Here is a 19,866-nt window from a genome sequence, read left to right as displayed (position 1 = left end):
TGTCTGCATCCGGCTGAAGGAGGATAGGAGCAGTCATGAAGGCTAACTTTAATTGTTGAAAGGCAGCAAAGGCTTCAGGAGACCACTTGGCTGGATCAGCCTCCTTGGTGGTAAGAGCAGTAAGGGGTGCTGCGATGGTAGAAAAGTTATGAATGAATCGGCGATAATAATTAGAGAATCCGAGGAATCTCTGCAGACCTTTTAAAGTGGTAGGAGCCGTCCAATCTTGTATGGCCTTGACTTTAGCCGGATCCATCTGTAAGCCGGACGGAGAAAGAATATGGCCCAGGAAAGGCACGGTGGAAGCTTCAAAGACGCACTTCTCAAGTTTACAGTAGAGGCGGTTCTTCCGGAGGCGGGTTAGGACCTCTTTGACAGTCTGACGATGGCTCACAAGATCTGAAGAAAAGATGAGGATGTCGTCCAGGTAGACAACAATTGAGTGGTAAAGCATATCTCGGAATATGTCATTGACAAATTGCTGAAACACAGCCGGGGCATTACAGAGTCCAAATGGCATCACCAGATACTCGTAGTGGCCGTCTCGGGTATTGAATGCCGTCTTCCACTCATCCCCAGGTCTAATACGAATCAAGTTATAAGCGCCCCTCAGATCTAATTTGGTGAAGACAACGGCACCTTTGATTCTATCAAATAGTTCGGATATTAATGGCAGGGGATAGCGATTCTTGATTGTGATGTCATTTAGACCACGGTAATCTATACAAGGTCTCAAAGACCCGTCCTTCTTTTTAACAAAGAAAAAACCCGCGCCGGCTGGTGAAGTGGAGGGGCGTATGAACCCTTTCTGTAGATTCTCCTGTATATATTCGGACATTGCTTTTGTCTCAGGTAAGGAGAGTGGGTAAATGCGACCTCGTGGAGGGACTTTACCGGGGATAAGTTCAACTGGACAGTCCCAAGGACGGTGAGGGGGAAGAACGTCTGCTCCTCTCTTACTGAAAACGTCACTATAAGCAGCATACTGAGATGGTACTGAAGGTTCAGACTTGCTTGATGATGTCTGCCGAAAAGGAATCACTTCGGAAAGACAGGAAGAAAAACAGTTCGTGCCCCAGGTCTCCACCTCCATAGTCTCCCAGTTGATACGAGGATTATGCTTAGACAGCCAGGGTAGGCCAAGAACCAGTTCATGAGTGGACCGTGGAATGACTAAGAAATCTATCATCTCTTGATGCAAAACCCCGACTTGAAGAAGGAGGGACTGGGTCTGGCAGGAAACTTGGGCATCAGGAATTCTGCTCCCGTCGACTGCTGTCAAGAAGAGGTTCTGAGTTAAAGGCTGAGTACAGAGAGAGTGTTGGGCGCAGAGTGCTGCAGAGAGGAAATTGCCCGCGGCACCGGAGTCTACCAATGCTCTCAACTGAATGGGACCTTGAGGTGTAAAAAGCTTCACTGGTATGGTAGAGTCTGTAGTCATAGGAGAGGTAACCAATACTCCCAATCTGGCCTCTCCGTTGCCGATTAGGAGAGGTCGTTTCCCGGCCGGCGAGGACAAGACAGGACCATGTGGGATGATGCTCCGCAGTACATGCACAGGTTCTCCCTTTTGCGCCGTGCTTTCTCTTCAGGTGACAGGCGGAAACGATTTATTTGCATGGGCTCCTCGGAGGGTTGAGGTGGAGCGGACACTGGTCTCGGGACAGGGTTCTGGGAAGCTGGAGTACGGGCTTTAAAGTGGTCGACACGACTCCTCTCCATCTGCCTCTCATGCAGGCGGAGATCCACCTTATTGCATAATGAAATCACCTCCTCCAGGGTAGCCGGCATATCCCGCGTGGCTAATTCGTCCTTCAAGCGTCCGGACAGACCATTTAGGAAGGCGGATTGTAGAGCCTCATTATTCCACCCCAACTCGGACGCTAGGGTCTGAAACTGTACCACATATTGACTGACTGGACGACTCCCCTGACGGATTCTTAAAATCTCCATTGCTGCTGAGGTCACTCGTCCTGGCTCGTCAAAGATGCGTCTGAAAGTGGAGATAAACCCGGAGTAATCGGAAAGGAGTGGATCGGAGCGCTCCCATAATGGGGATACCCAGTCCAAAGCAGTACCGGTCAGGAGGGATACGATATACGCCACCTTGGACTTCGAAGTGGGGAAATTGAAAGGTTGAAGAGTGAAGTGAACCTCACACAGATTTAGGAATCCGCGGCAGGCCTTCGGAGATCCGTCAAACTTGTTCGGTGTGGGTAAATGCAGATGAGTGGACACGGTGGGAGGTGACGTGGCCACCGGAGGTGAACTAGCCTCTGTGGTAGACCCAGAGGCAACTGCTACAGCTTGAGGCGGAGATAAGGTCTGGAGGAACTGTGCTACCTGTTGCTGGGAGGATTCCAATTGCTCTAAACGAGCCACAATGCTTTGGAGCACATCGACTGGAAGTCCCTGAGACCCACTCGAATCCATTGGGTCAGTGCAAACTGTCACGGGAATGGGATTGGATGGGTTCGTGTGAGTGTCAGGTACCACACTGGAGGCAGCAGGCGTAGGGTTGAATCGAGCCGGTTTAATAAAAGATGGTTTCATGTATGTACATAGATACTTCTCTAGTACAACGGGCACTCAAATACTTCTTTGAGGCAATACGGGAACAAAAATAAGCAACTTGCTATAACTTGGAAAAGTCCGGTGAAAGACTGGGGAATAACGACAATACTGTGCTGTACGATACCGCTGGTATGGAAAGGAGGTTGGGAAGGTAGCCCGAAGACGATGAAGGTAACTGGGCACAGGTAGACGGGGAATGAGCAGGCTGGATGAAGAAACTGCCGACGGGGTAGCTGAGCCAGAGCACAGGTTTCACAGGGTTAACCGCTGGTTAGGACCGAGAGAAGGCAGGAGAGTAACAGACAGGCTGAAGACTCTTTTGCACTGACACCAGATAGCTCCTGACAGCCTCCCTAAATCCCCAGGGAGATGCTGCCATTGGCCACAGCGGTGCAGTGGGCTGAACGCCATTCCCTGGCCCAATCCTGCATAGCCCTCAACCAAGATGGCGCCGCCAGCCTCTGGACGCTGCTGACGTCCAACAGACCGGCGCCGCCCGCACTGAGAGAGTCCCAGCTACAGGCTCCCCGCTGCGTTCCCCCTCTGCCGCCCAGGACCCAGCGCCAGACAGGAGAGTCGCCGACGCGCACGGAGCGGTGAGTAGGAGACACGCTGCGTGCCGCCGGCGGCTCTCCTGACAGACTTTACCAGAAGACTGGTAAGGACTTGCGGATAACAGGGACTGGTGTTGGATTGCCGGTAAATGTGGCTGGTGTGGGATAAAGGTAGGGAAACAGATGCAGGTTTGCAGGAATAGGTATGAGTGCTGGGTTGCCGATATAGGCATAGGTGCTGGATTGCAGGTATACTGTAGGCACAGATGCTGGAATGCAGGTATAGGTTAGGGTGACCAACTCATCCCTTTAATCCGGGACACATATTAATTTCACAGGTTCTGTGGCTGGCTTTCACCTGGTTTTAAACTGCCACACCTCAAGACTCCATTTCACCTGGTTTTAAACTGCCACAGAAGCTGTGTAATTAATATGTGTCCCGGATTAAAGGGAGTTGGTCCCCCTAGTATAGGTACAAGTGCTGGATCACAGGTATACACACAGGTGTTGGATTCCAGGTATAAGTACAGGTGCAGGGTCGCCGGTATAGGTACAGGTGCTGGATTGCGGATATAGGTACATGTGCTGGATCCCAGGTATAGGTACAGGTGCTGGTTGTGGGTATAGGTACAGGTGCTGGTTGCAGGTATAGGTACAGGTGCTGGTTGCAGGTATAGGTACAGGTTGCAGGTATAGGTACAGGTGCTGTATCCCAGGTATATGTACAGGTGCTGGTTGCAGGTGTAGGTACAGGTGCTGGTTCCAGGTATAGGTACAAGTGCTGGCTGCAGGTATAGGTACAGGTGCTAGTTGCAGGTATAGGTACAGGTGCTGGATCGCAGGTGAAGGGACACAAAATAGCATAAGCTGGAGCACAGGCCGAAGCTTCCTCCCAAGGGATTGGCAACAAAGCACTGGCATCTGTTTGAACCAGGAGGACCAGCTTTATCCCCCTGGGCCTCCTCTGATAGGTGCATCAGTGGAGGAACCCAGCTACAGAAATATGGCCGGCTACAGCAATATGGCAGCGCCCAGTGGGAAACAGGAAGCTACCCCTGTTCCCCGGGATGGCTGAGCTGCCGCCTCACTTGACCTGCACCCGGAAAGACGGCATGCAGACCCCGTCGCCGAACTGGAACGGGTAAGCGCCGCAGCACACCACTGGCCATGACAGGTTCATAATGGAGGAACTTCAGTCACATGACAGAAACCAACATGGTTTTCTGGGAGTGTCAAGGAAAATGCAGGCATGCCCAGGCATTTGAAGGGAAGTCAGCATGATGGTCGACAGTCATTAGGCCGACACCATTAGGTCGACATGGGTCTAGGTCGACATGGGAAATGGTCGACATGGTTTTAGGTTGAAAGGTCATTAGTTTGACAGAGTCTAGGTTGACAGTAAAAAGGTCGACATGGGACACGCTCGGCATGGTATTTTATTCCCCCACCACGCCCTAGTGGATGGTAGGGCATGAAATACCACCTGTCGGCACATGTCGGTTTAAAAAACAGTGAAAAACCCCATGTTGACCTTTTGACTGTCAACCTACACACTGTCGAACTAATGACCTTTCGACCTAGAACCATGTCGACCTTTTCCCATGTGGACATATTCCCATGTCGACCAAATGACCGCATCCCGAGTCCCTATACATTTGGACCCAAATGAAAAATTTACAACAGCAGCCTGGATTGTGCACTGGTGCATACTACTGGAAACCTACCAATGGCCAAATACATAGGAAACAAGGTCTGAACCTGAAGACTCTGCCTTGGGCTGTGACACAATTGAATTAATAAAAAATAGCATTTTTGCTTATATTGAGGGAGTATAACAACATGGCCCTAGACTGTACATCTTAATTACATGTAATGAGAGGTGCTACCTTGCTGAGACTTGAAGTGCCACACACAAAGAGAAAAAAAAATGCACGTGCACTAATCAACCATTAGTAATTACATTAGTGTAACAGTATAACATTTTGCTAAATGTATTATAATTATAATTAGTAATGATTGAACAGTGACGTAAATGCATACTTTTTATGGGGCATCTGAAAATAAATAAATAAGCCTTCATACATATAATGTGAAAGGAGTTTCATAAACAAAAGTACAGGAGAGTGGATAGCAGAGGATGAAATAAAACTTGAAGGGGTATAGGTTTTATATTAGGTGAGGATTAATATGTCTGAAGACTCCACCTCCTCACTAGTCCATCCTGCTCCTCAGCTCTGTACCACCACATTCCACCAGGCTGTTATTTGCCCCTCCCCTTTCCCACTACACTATACTCTGCCTAGCAGAATTTCCTCTGTCATCCCATTTCTTTAGCAGTAGAACATGGAAGGGTGGTGCACGCCCCAACTTCCACTGTGAGAGCATGTTCAAGTCAGGAAAACCATAGCAAATTATCTATGAGGTATCAGGTTTCCTGATGAACAAAAAATATTATAATTACAACCAAAGTAAACATTACATTTTTCCAAAGTATTCGTCAGAGGAGTCTATGCAAAGTTGTATGTGCTCGAACCTCTTAGGGAAGATGGGTAGAAACTTCACTTTTATAAACCTGAACTTCAGTAAATTTTACCCTTAGACTCTGAGGGCGGGATGTACTAAGCCGAAAATGTGGTAAAACCCCGGATTTACCGCATTTTCATATGTACTAAAACCCCATTGCTGCATTACCGCAGGGCAGGGTATCGCCACATTACAGGTATCGCGGGGGGCCTCCATCACCGCACCACGATGCCAGCCGCATATGTTAGTACATAAGCGCTGGCATTGTGGTGGCTGGGTGTATACATCCCGCCCTGGAGAGCAGATCAGATCAGAAAAAGATCATCATGCTTGAACCATGGTAACAGATCTCTCCACCAGTCTTTAAACTGCATTCAAACGTATCCATATTAATGGCATGGTGTGGATGATGGACAAAGGCATACCAGAGTTATCTATGTACTATCACATGGAGATCTGCAGTTTATAAAGAGGACAATCCTTGAAACAAGATACAAATAAAATACATCAGTGGTTGTGTGAATAACCCCCCTTCCCCCCTCCCCCCCAGCTGAATCAGACTATTCATTTGTCTTTTTTTTTAATCTGATATCAACGAGAGTTTTTCCTCTTTGATAATGAAGCACAATAAAACCCTATAAGCATTTAACAGGTCAAATGTGAAGAACACATAATATCTAATCTATCTGCAAAACCACAATGAGACCATAAGGTCAACTGCATCGAAATTAATTTAGGCGTAACATTTAACCAAAATAAAATAATCTTACAATAAGGGAGTCATTATGAAGTATTGATCCAGAAAGGTTTGGCAGCTGCACATTGTCTCAACCACGCATTCTGTACTGAACTCTGACTTATTAGTCATTTCTAATAACTTTAAAAGCAGCACTTTATCATACTTTATAAAAAGATTGACATTTTATATGCATCATTTATTCAAGTTTACAGGTGTGTGTGTGTGTATATATATATTTTTTTTTTCTTTGCTAAATTGTAATATTGACAAATGTATTCTTATATGCCTAGCTTCGAAATGCCATTCACCATAAGATGTCTGGCGCGAGTGAGCCATGTTGAGTGGTGTAGCGTCTCTTTCATATGAATGTGCTTCTTAATCACAATGCACACTGGAACTCAGCATGAAGAAAATACATGGCCACTGACAGAATGTCCCAACAGTTGAAATCCCGGGCCATTTCTATCTGATAGTAACTCAACAGTCTGAATTCAATGTTCCGATTGTCGAGTGTGCGAAAGTCCATGGATCGGCAAAAACAGACGCGGATTGTTGAAAAAAAGGCAGTGATTTTGACAATCCACGTCTGTTTCCGACAAAACAGATCGGACTGCCTTCAATGCTGTCGGTAACAGCAGCATTGAATAGGTGAGTGCTGCTATTTCCGCCGGCATTAAAAATAGCGGCACAGATTGAGTCATTTTGTTAGCACATTGCACTGCAAATAAGATGCACATTAACGTAAAAAGAGATGCTCAGTGGGACGTATGGTGCTACTGCAGCAATAGTGTATGAGCACACATATACACATCGGCAATCTGCAAATAAAGTGGAATTTCTATTTTTTTTTATGTTTGACTTTTGCTATGTTTATTTTTTTTTATATTGTTTTATTAATCAAATAAATGTGACATGAGCATCTCTATACAAAAGAAAAAGAAAGTAACATGAACATATAAGTACAGTGCAGTGTTTCACAGATCTATATGGGTATTGTACATAGCTGCAGATATTTTCCAATACTATATGAAGTCCTTTAGGTATTCAATATATTTAATAAGGCAGGCCGCCTCCCTCTAGCGTAGCCATATTGTACCACGTAGACAAACAAACTACCCTCCTTATATTTTCAAGTTCTGTAGGGAACATAGTTAGAATATAGGGTAGCCATATACCAAAGAATTTTATGGAGCAGGACTCTAAATCCAAAGTACATTCTATCCAGTCCATTTGGTACATGTACGATAATCTTGGGAACAGCAGTGACATCGATATGGAATCTGAATAAATCCACCTAGCCAGAATGGTATTTTGTGCCGCTGAGGCAATTCTTGCCAATAGGCAGTGGGTATCCATAGTAAATTTAAGACTAGGAGAATCAGGGTAATAATTCCATAGAGCCCAAGGCATGGAGACCATGAATAAAATGTTTAAATATTTTGTGATATATTCCTGAATCTTTTTCCAGAATTCCTGCACTATCGGACAAGACCATAAACAATGTATTATGTCAGCATTTGGGGAAGAACATTTAAAACAGTTAGATTTTGTAGAGAGGCCAGTAATATGCCTAAAGGTCCATACACACTGGGTGACTATGCCCAGCGTGTATGGACAGCGATGATAGCGTTCATCGCTGCGGGGAAATTCGCTCAGTGCATACACACTGAGCGGTTTTCCACGTGCCCAGCGCCGATGAAGGGGGGGACGGGGGGATGGCATTGCATAGCAGAGTGCTATGCAAAGCCATCCTGAAAGCTGCTCATCTGAACGGCTTTCCTGGCGATGTTGCGGGAGCACGCAGCAGCGCTCACCACTCATTGCTGGGGCATACACACTGGGCGGCTTTGAGCTGAAAGCCGCTCAAACCTGCTGTTTTGAGCGACTTTCAGCTCAAAGTCGCCCAGTGTGTATGGGCCTTAAGTTTAGGGGTGTAGTAAGCCCTATGCAATATTTTATATTGCATCTCTGCATATGATGCAGAGACCAACTGTTTGTTCAGCTGTACCGACAACTTAACTATTTGCGCTACAGAGAGGTCTGGCATGGTGTCTCGCCATTTAAGAAGACCTTAGTTACCTTTAGACAGGTCAATATTTTCCTCACTAATTTATATATAGTAGATGTGGAGATGGGAAAACCTTTTCGTGTAATGAATAAGGTGTTTAAAATATTACTTTTTTCTACTATTGGTAATTCGGTCAGCAGTTTCAAAACATAACTCCTGACTTGAAATATGCAAACATGGGAAATTATACATTCGGAAATAATTCTTTTAATTTGGATAGGGTAAGGACTGTGACGTAATCCTCTTCTAAGAACTGGTAGGTCAATCGGAGTCCCCGGAGGTGCCAATCAACAAAAACCCTATCAGCATTACCTTCCTGGAAATCGCTATTGTGTATGAGTGGTTAAAACAATGAGCGTGTACAGGGCAAGCCAAAGCCCTTACGCATATGTCACCATGTTAGGTATGGGGTGAATAGTAACGGGTTAGCCTTAATCTCATCAGGAATCAATTGGACTTGGGTATGTAAAAAAGCAACCAAAGAGCCATCCATGTCTGCCACGGCAAAGTTATTTGAGTTCCCCAGCCAATCCAATGCATATCTTAAGTTTGAGGCAACTGCGTACTCTTGAATGTTTGGTAAGTAGATACCTCCCAATAGGAGAGGTTGCTGCAATTTGAAAAGAGATATCCTGGGATGATTCCCATTCCAAATAAATGTAGTAAGTGCTCTATTAATAGTCATGAGGTCTTGCTTAGTGAGAAGAAACAGTAGCATCTGTACCGGGTAGAGAAGTCTAGGAAATGATATCATTCTAAATAATTGGCATCTTCCAAGATAGGATAATGGCAGATGTTTCCATTTGTTAAAATCCGACTTTATTTGTGTGATAAAATGATTATAATGTACATGATTAAGGTCTTCTATTGTATTGGGAAAATGTAGTCCTAAATATATCAAGTGTGATTGCGCCCATTTGAAAGGAAAGGGAGGGGACCAGTACTGTCTAACTGTCGGGAAAATTGCTAGTGCCTCAGTTTTGTCAAAACTGACCAAAATTGAAGCCAAGCATAGCTACTTTGGGATTATCAAAATATAGTAGGAGGTCATCAGCAAAAGCTGAGACCTTGATCTCTGTATCTGCTAGTTTGATTCCCTTCCAATGTATCTTTTAAAAAGGTGCGTATCAGTGGGTCCAAAGCCAAATTAAACAGAAGTGGGGAAAGGGGGCAGCCGTGTCGCGTACCTCTGAACAACGAAAAACATTGTGAATTTAAACCATTGATTGTCAGGTGAGCCGTAGGATTAGGATATACAGTAGCATTCGAAAAAGGTTAATAAACTCCTCTCTAAATTGATGAGTTCCAAGGAGTCTAAGAATATGTGACCAGGAAACCCTATCAAATGCTTTGTCTGCATCGCAGCTGACAATAATAGCATCCTTGTTCCCCACCTGTCTAGTCCTATGTATAGTGGCCACCAATATACGGATGTTATGAATAGAGGTAGGACTTCTAACAAAACTATTTTGCGCCGGGTGCAATATCCTGGGCAAAATAGCCTGTAGTCTTTGGGCTATTAATTTGGTGAAGAGTTTCAAGCCCTGGTTCATTAATGAAACGGGTCTGTAGGATTGGACCTTAGTAGGATCCTTTCCAGGCTTTGGGAACACTACAATTCTGCCCTCAGTGAATTCTCTTGTAGGGGGGGTCCCTGATAGCATGGAGTTAAATAGAGAGGCGAGGTGAGAAAGCAACAAGTCGTGGGTCCTCTGGTAGTATTCTGCACTATAGCCGTCGGATCCTGGAGATTTTCCCTTAGCCAGGGACGTAAACAAGGGGAGTAGTACTAAAGTTGTGACTAGAGCCACCAAAGCCGCTCAATCGTCTGAAGTGAGTATGGCAGTATTGCCGATTGGAGGAAATCTAGGCCCTCCCCACGGGAATCTTGAGGGGCTGTATAGAGATGTTTATAATAGTCTAAGAAGGCCTGTGATATTCCCACCGGATCAGTCACCATATTGTCTTGGGGTTCTTTGATACATCAAACTTGGGAAGGTGCAGAGTGTGATCGAACCAAATTGGCAAGAAGCTTGCCTGACTTGTTGCATCCTCGAAAACACCTGTTGCATTGGATATTATAAGTAAATTGGGCTCTTACAGTACATAGAGCATCATGCGCCTGCTTCGCTAATCGATAAGCTGGACGTGCTTCCGGGCAATCATTTAAAAGTAGGGCATTGTAAGTGTCTGACAATCGTGTACTATGTTCCGTAATGGAGGCCGCTAGTTTTGGAATTTCTATTTTTTTTTTAATAAATGACTAAAGCAATGAATTCTGTCACTGTAATCCTATATACTCCAGGATGCCATCTGGAGTTGGTTGTTTGCCATTTTCTTTTATACTGAATAAACCCAGATGACAAAAGGCTTTATTAAAATGTACTAAATTGTTTTGGAAATATTTATTTAACAATGATATATGTACACTTTAATCATAATATACAAATTAGGTACTTGATGATTAATATAACTATTGATTATCCCTTGAAAACTATTCATATTATATTCATGTGTACTATCAAAACTCGTACACATAGATAAATAATAGAAACTGAGGCAAACTGAACCATTTGGCATTACATGCTATTTGCAATGTATATAAACCATGCTTTGTAAAAGAAATGCCCCTTTAAAGAAAAAGGTACTTGTGTAGTTTCACGGCACCACTCACATAGTCAGTGTAGTGTCCCTGTCAGCATCAGCGTTGTGTTCCCGTAGTCAGCATAGTCAGTCAGCATTACGCAGTTAGCGTAGTCAGCTTTGTATCACCGCGAGCTGAAGCGACTGCGACAGTGTTTTTTAGCACACAAGCTCCTTATTATATTGTGTGGGTTATGGCTGCCGAACCATTGACCATTTTTAACATGCCACAGACCGAGGAGGAGTTGGTGCTTTTGTTTCAGCAGCACCACCTACTGGCAGAGACAGAGGCCTGTGTCAATGGCCATCCTATGGCACTTAATGCGAAGGAGCTTATGTGGCACATAAGAGGCTGCAGGAAGAAGGTCAGTTTCCGCGGGGCAAATTGGTTTCGTGGATGTCACCTATCCTTTCTGACCCTTCTGCGCTTCATTTTATCATGGGCTGAGGAGTTGACGAGTATAATTTTTTTGTGAGCAGCACCTCAAAATCTCCAATAAAACTGTTATTTTGTACAACAACCTGATGCGAGAGACGTGCAACCTTGATCTAGTGGCACAACCCCAACGCCGGATTGCTGGAACTGGAAAAATTGGACAAAAGTCTATTTATTCAACGTAAAAGCCGTTGGATGTGTCCTACCACAGTAGTGGCTCTTCGGTGGGATATCACGCGACACCGGTGAGTGTTTCATCACACCAGTGGCCAGCTGTGATGCCAGGACCCTGATCTCTGCCATCGAAGCACACATTGAGCCAGGTACCACCATCTACTCGGACTGTTGGCGTGCGTACAATACGCAAGAACTTGAGTAGGCGGGGTTCCACCACATGCGCGTCAACCACCGGTACAACTTTGTGGACCCAGACACTGGGGTGCATACACAGAATATTGAGAGGCTCTGGGGCTTCTGCAAATGGAGGAATAAGAGGCAGAGGGGCACTGCACGCAATACCTGGACTCTTATTTACAAGAATTTATGTGGTGTAAAACCCTAGGGGCAGAGGACGCATTCCTGTGTATATTACATGCGTTAACTCTTGTCCCAAATGCCGAAAAAGCAGCCGATGCTGAGGATGACGCAGCTGTGTCGACTTCAGCTGCATCTGGAGGGGCTGCTGTCAGGGAAGAATAAATGTTTTTGACCTTTCTGGGACTTGTTGTTCTATGCTATTATTTAATATTGATCATTGTTTTTCTCCTTTCTTCTTTATTCTGGGACTTCTTGTTCTACGCTATTTTTTTTTCTTTATATATAATCTTTATTCTTATTCTACGTTATTAGTATTGCTCATTGTTTTTCTTCTTTCTTCTTTATGTCAGTAAAATCTATTTGAGAGTTAACACGTGTCATCATTATTGTTTCAGATGGATGACATGACGCGTCAGCCCGAAGCGTGGCGAGCGCACGCGGTACGCATCCTCCCGACCCTGTTCATACCCCCAGTATCCACGTGGAGTTGATTTTATAAAATGTGTGGAACGCAGCACGCCACCAAGCCCGAAGCATGGCGAGCGCAGTGAGCCCCACGCGGGGACGCGTAAGACTAGCCCAAAGAGTGGCAAGCACAGCGAGCCCAGGTGGCGAAGCAGATTACTTTACGTGTATTATGCATCCCCTCACCACGATTCGGGCTCGGTGGCTCGCTGCGCTCGCACACACTGAATTTACTGTACAGTATGTCATTTGCACTGGTTTATTTATTCCTCGGTGTAAAATCACACCAGGTGGCATGGGAAGTAACTGCTCCTCCAGAGTCGGGGCGACATTTCTAATATTTCCATGGATAATTTATAATCACAAGAGGAACCCAGGAAGATAACAGTACATGCTGCTTGTACTGAAGCAAGACCAGTGCCAAAGTTAATAACCTTTAAACAAAATAGTTTATTTAATATCACATTAGATAAATTAATAGAACTGAATTATTTTAGTATACAAAATCCATAGGCTGTGCTGATGAAAGGTACAGCTGCAAGATGACCTCCATGTGGACATACTGTACAGGGTGTGAATATTTAGGTCGACCACTGGAGGTCGACATGCCTTGGGTCATCACCGTGAAAAGGCCGACATAGTCATTAGGTCGATACAAGCATTAGGTCAACATGGGGAAGGTCAACAGTCAAAAAGTCGACATTGGTTTTCAAGTTTTTGTCCTGAATGTCAACACAGTCGAAATGGACACCGTATTGGTGCACTGCTGTGCTTGGTGCGCTCACCACACAATTCTGTTATCGCTCCATGGTCTATTGGATGGTAGGGCATGAACTACCGCCTGTAGGCACATGTCAGCTCAAAAAAACCCTGAAAAACCCATGTCGACCTTTTGACGGTCGACCTAACCCATGTCGATGTAATGCTTGTGTCGACCTAATGACCCTGTCTTCCTAATGCATGTCAACATTGTGTATGTCGACCTAGTGACTGCATACCACTGTAGAGGGGTATATTCAAAATTAGTAGCAAATCAAATAAAAGAGCAAAGAAGAAACAAATGGAATTTATTTATGTATTGTTGTTGAGAAGTGGAAGGGGGGTGCTAGCGCTCTGGGGTTAAATAGTCAATATGGAATTGTCCAAAGTCACTAGGTTTAAAGTCTGTGGCTGGGAGCAATAACTGTGGGCTGGGTGTTGGGAATGATGTTCAACGTGCAGGCTGCTAAGGGTTTTTTCCCTTCTCACTCTGAGCGCTGTGCAAATACCATTCATCTAATTATGTATTGTTGTTTTATACTGTATGCAGGTAAGCTAAGAGCTGCTTTTGCATGTAGCGAACAAGTACTTGGCAATTGTTTTGCCTTTCTATACTTTCTAATTTTGCCCCACTGGCAGAGCAACATAGTTTTGTAAGGGGCCAAGGTGCAAATTTGCTGTTTTTTTTTTCTTGTTCATTTGCTCCCCACTCTTTATAAGTCCTACAGTATGAACAGTATAATACAGGATTAGAATATCAAATTAAACTATTTTAAAAGGCTTCTTTTTAATAAATCTTACATTAGTGCATGCTGAATGATAAAACTGGTGTAATGGGCCCCATACATCAGCAATCACAATTTATGGATTTCCAGATCCAGGGATTTTTTGGCCAGATAAATGGATTTTACAATCTATCTGACTTTGCCCACACATTACAGATTTATTTCAGTGATCGGCAGATTTTTCCCTCTAAAGATTGCATCTTCATATCTGGAAATTGCCCCAATCGATTGTCATTTCAGCTGTTCATAATGTAAATAGATGAAGAAGATGAATTGGGAATGCCCACACATATAAAAAAGATCTGCAGATAATACCAGATTATTAAACATGTTTAAAAACCTGATTAAGCAATCGATTGGCGATTTTGATTGGGATTGCTAAAAGGGGGAGCCCACACATCTAAAATTAATTGTGGCAATCATCTCCATATCTGAAAATTGTCACAATTAATTGCTGACGTACAGTATGGGGCTATCAGCACATATTTGCCTATTTTTAAAACTGAAATAACAGTAGAATGTGCCGCATGCACCGTTAACGGGGCTTGTCACACTTTGCTTAAAGTGCGTATTTAACTCAACATATGGGTGCTGTCAGATATTTCTATATAAAACATTAGGAACCATATATTTTGGAAAGTTTTGCAAGTATTGATACTAACTTTGCGGCCTGCAAGATGGGGTTTCATGTTTGCAACTACAGGTACAGTATATATTCACTGTGATATTTTTTCTTCAGCACAATACACAAGATTAATGTGATGCCTATGCAATAAATTCCATATGCAATTTGACCTTGTGTGAATTCATCCCTAAGTATATAAGTATGTTTTCAGTGTATTAAATATTATTTTATTGTTTACACTGACTGCATATTGAAGGTACTCCCTCTATTTATTGGATATGCTGCTTTCCATACCATTATAGCATTAGCCAACAAATGTGTTTAACTACAGAAAAAGAATTGACAAAAATTCTTACTCAACTCAACAACAGAGCAGCAGCAGCAGCCTGCTCTGGATGAGTTCACATCATCACAGATAAGGAAGGAGGATACTGATAACTGTCAGCAGTGACTCTGAAGCAGCTACATCAAATAGCAATGATTACAGCAAATCACTGTCCTGGCAAAGAAGCTCCCTAGGGCAGCCCTGGCAGAATCTGAAGAACCCAAGATATTAAAAGTACAATATGGGTGGTAGCTGATTTAGCAGTATGTCAGTATACAAAATTACTAGAAGCCGTTAATTTATCTTCCCAAGAATTAGAACTTACTTTAGCTTCAGTTTCTCCTCGATGCAATGTGTACAAGTGATGGACAGCACTTTGAGAAGAGGACCATGGGTGAGTGAGGATTTGAAACACATGGAAGTCATGTCCTAGTGTATCTGATGTCACAAGCAACATCCCTAAAGACAAGAGAGAGAGAGAATGATGATTTGTCAAACATTTCACATTTTTTACAATTATCACACATGATACTTGGGAACATTAGTGAAGCAAAATAATTGCTTGTTGTCACACTGACAAATATATATGCAGCAATCGTAGTCAGTGACTCTGTAAACCTGGTCTCCTTCCCCTTGTAAAGGTAAGGAGCAACCGCACTCTTGGGGATGAGCAGGGTCATAATTAAATGTACACAACAATAAGGGGCAGATTACAAAATGTCCACAGTCATCGCAAATGAAGAATTATTGTTATTGCTGTATATTAGTGATTTACCAGTACAAAATGGACAGTTTCTTATGCACATTCTGATTCATCAAAGGTGGAGAGTTTCATTAGTGATAACATAACCATCGTTAGTTATTTGAATGCGCTATTTAGTCAAGTGACGTTCATAATCACAAGAACTCCTCTATCTTGGATTAAGAAATAAGGTTATTGTGTATTATTTGCTTAGTGGGCTATTCTGCGTAGGAAAATCGCATCGCGTACCGTCTATAGTGCTGTGCGATGCAATATCCATGTTAACTGCACAGGAGTGCTTATACATTTAAGTATCGTATAGTAAAAAACAAAAATAGGGGCTTGCGCTTCCTATTGGGGCAAATATTCTTTATCCTTTAAATGTAGGATTTCCTTCTTTATTCAATTAGCTGTTTTTGACCTCAGGAAAAAACAGAAAGAGATCTCATGGTGCAGACTAAGTGGTATAGGTATAATTCTATGTTTATAATGGTAAGATGCCCGTACCGTATAGGGGCCTCTTCTAGGCCAAATACCACATGTAGATCGTGGGTCACACACTTGTTAGACCAATATGTCAGTTCCTTCCACTTCCCTCAGAGATAAAAATATAGAGGGGGAAAACTCATAGCGTAAAAGGTAAATTTTAATCAGTACACATACATAAATAAAAAGTCACTCTTCCTCAGGGAAGACTTGGAAAGTCAAAACGTGTTGGTGGATTGGAGGTACCTGGGATCCTTATCTGGACCTGATATTGGGACTATTCTGTGGAGACGATGTGAGGAGGTCTACCCGGGTCTTAACATCTGGCCCCACACTAAGCTCCAAACTTAGCCTTTTTATAAGGCCAGATACGGTACCAGGCTTTTTATTGAGTGACTTTTTATTTATGTATGTGTATTGATTAAAATTTACCTTTTACGCTATGAGTTTTCCCCCTCTATATTTTTATCTCTGAGGGAAGTGGAAGAAACTGACATATTGGTCTAACAAGTGTGTGACCCACGATCTACGTGTGGTAATTGGCCTAGAAGAGGCCCCTATACGGTACGGGCATCTTACCATTATAAACATAGAATTATACCTATACCACTTAGTCTGCACCATGGCCCTTATTCTGATCGGTGCGGATATATCTGCGTGCGTTCGGCCCGCCGATGTTTTGTGTCTGCGCATGTGCAGAGGCGTCTCTGCGCATGTGCGAGCGGGGCGTACGGCGAAATTCCGCATGATATGTGAACACTCCGAACAGGGGGTGGAGAGGGGCGTGAAGGGCTATTTGGGCTCATTACCATATGCATACGCCCCGCGTTTCATGGGAGTTCCCATGAAAACGCTGGGCGTACGTATGGTAATGCGGCCGTGACGCACGTGTAGGGGGCGGACATATGACATCGCCGGATGTCAGCTGCCCGCCCAGATCTCTGCTTTTGCACGGAAAAATGTCCGTGTGGTCTGAGGTTGCGGGTGCTGGTGGAGCACTCGGTCCTGCATTCGATGGTCTGCGACCATCGAATGATGGGGGAGGTTCCCTTAGATGGAGGAGGCGTATTCCGTGAAAAATACACGTGCGGTCCGTTCGGACAGCTTCTTACCGCATACGGACGGAGTTGGCGATTCGTATGGAAGGCGGGGTTTCGCACGCACGGTCCTGGCCGCATAATCGGCTCCGACCGCACCGATCAGAATAAGGGCCCATGAGATCTCTTTCTGTTTTTTTCCTGAGGTCAAAAACACCTAATTGAATAAAGAAGGAAATCCTACATCTAAAGGATAAAGAATATTTGCCCCAATAGGAAGCGCGGGGCCCCACTCTTGTTTTTTACTGTGTTCTTTGTAGAAGGTGATACTACCAGGGACCCTGCCGCATACAAGTAGAAGCGCAGAATCTTACCTTTCTGGTACTATTGGAATATCGTATAGGATCGCATGGCACCAAATGCGATGCGATGCGATATTTCATTGTACAAGCACCCATGCCATGAGATGTGATGGGTGTTTACTATGACATGTGATGCAAGCCCCTCTAGGCATTGTTTTTCGTCACCCCCAGTATCCACGTCAGCCCGAAGCGTGGCGAGCACAGCGAGCCCCGTGAGGGGCGTCGGAACGCGCCCTCCGACCTTTTCATACCCCCACTATCCACGACGGCGTGGAGGTGATTTTATATAGTGTGGCGAGCCTCTGAGCCCGAAGCGTGGCAAGCCCCACGAAGGGACGCGGAACACATGTAAAGTAATCTGCGTGCACTCGCCACACTATATAAAATCAACTCCACGCCTATGTGGATAGTGGGGGTATGAAAAAGTCGGAGGACGCATTCCGCCACCCCTCGCCACGCTTCGGGATGACGTGGATAATGGGAGGGTGTTCTGGACACATTCACACCAACGATATCATTCATCTGACACAGTAATGACGACGTGTGTTAATGAATAACTGGTCTAATTTAGTATTAACAAATTAGGTATGAAAGAGCATATAACAATCAATAATGGCAATAATCAAAAAGAACAATGAAAAATAAGAACAATAACAATGATAGGAGCAGTAACTAATGAGAACAGTTAAATAACAGTCAATCAGCCTCTGGGAGCAGAGTCAGGGCATGTAATATTCTTTCAAAGGGCTTATCTGCTGCCAAACATTTGCGCCACATAAACTCTTGTAAGTAAGTGTCCAAATGATGGCATGCTGTGCCACGTTGCCGCTTGTTTCTCCATTTTGCCGACCCCCAAAGACGCTCGATTGTTTGTGTGTGCACACCTGTTTCCGGGTCAACAAAATTGTATTTATGATTTACACAGGCATGAGGGTATCCTGCCCATTCCAACTCCTCCGTGCTATATGCCTGCCAACAATCGCTGTAAATGGTGGTTCCGGGCTCAATGTTAGCATTAACGGCGGCTATAAGAGTGCTTGCGTCCTGTTTTGGTACAATGGTGATGAAACACTGGCCCATTTCTCATTCGATGCCTCCAAACACCCATTGCTGCGGTAAAACGTGACCAACATTGCTTTGCCTTTTTGAAAACATACTTTAGTCTACCTCGACGATGTGTCCCAGCCCACCAATATGGCGCTGCGGCTGTGCCATCAAGTCCATTGTACACGCCTCCCAAACATCCAAGCGTTGTACAGCGCAACAGTCTTATACGACATGTTCAGCTCACGCTGGCAATAGTCTACTGAGGTCAGCTCCTCTGACCAGGAATAAATGAACCTCACAAGCGTTAAGAATGACAAGCGGCACCCTGGGAAGAAATGTGCCGTTCTCAGGCTCACCTTTTGCCGGCATGCTTTTATGTGGCACCTCCACATGCACTCCTTGATGGACAAGCGCATGGGGTGCCCATTCATGCACGTAGCCGTCACTGGCAGCAGGTGATGCTCCTGGAAAAACGGACAGCGTCCTCCTCAGTCTGAGAGAGCATGAATACGCTCATTGATGATGCTTAGTACAAAAATGGGTGAAGGGTACCAACTGGGCGCTCCCCTTTGTTCGAACACAGAGATGATAAGGACAAAGGGGAGCGCCCAGTTGGTACCCTTCACCCATTTTTGTACTAATTATCAGTTAAGGTGAATTTTGGGATACACCTTTTGGGAACCTACAGGCAGATCCCCACAGGTAGCGCCCTAAGACATTTTTCTAAAATCATTTCCACTGTCATTGATGATGCTGCCATCTCACCAAAATTAATGCAAATCACAGTCGAAATAACTGGAAAACACTGATACATCACTAGCTCTGAAAAACACCTCTTGTCACCACAGAAAATCACCTCAGAGTGAATTTCTGACAAGATGTGACAGGGGGCGGGAATGACATGAAGGGTAAAATCTCATCGCATCGCATGTTAATATAACGTTATGCGATGCGATTTCACTACGTTAACATACGTAGGAAAAGTGGGCGCCGTGATAATACACAAGTACCAGAAATAACACACGAGAAACCTGCACCAATTATTACACCAAATATTATAATAAAGTATCTGCATGTGACAGGTATGTATTAAATAAGGGATTCAGGATACGGCAGCGATGCTGACATCAGTAAGTGCATACACAGCCGCGATGACCAA

The 19,866-nt window shown here is 44.4% G+C and overlaps 1 protein-coding gene across 4 annotated transcripts in view; it reads right to left on the bottom strand.

The window, feature by feature from the left end:
* The window catches only part of BCAS3 (BCAS3 microtubule associated cell migration factor), a 1,098,472-nt gene that overhangs the window by 735,991 nt on the left and 342,615 nt on the right, over positions 1 to 19,866 (bottom strand). For all 4 annotated transcript variants that reach the window (XM_083173740.1, XM_083173742.1, XM_083173743.1 and 1 more), the window contains exon 14: positions 15,359 to 15,492. In XM_083173740.1, the coding sequence (XP_083029866.1) occupies positions 15,359 to 15,492 (134 nt within the window). The remainder of the gene's footprint in view (positions 1 to 15,358; positions 15,493 to 19,866) is intronic.

The sequence above is a fragment of the Crinia signifera genome, chromosome 2 (assembly GCF_055691185.1).
Source record: "Crinia signifera chromosome 2, ASM5569118v1, whole genome shotgun sequence".
NCBI classification, from domain to species: Eukaryota; Metazoa; Chordata; class Amphibia; order Anura; family Myobatrachidae; genus Crinia; species Crinia signifera.
This window is presented reverse-complemented; position numbering and strand designations above follow the sequence as displayed.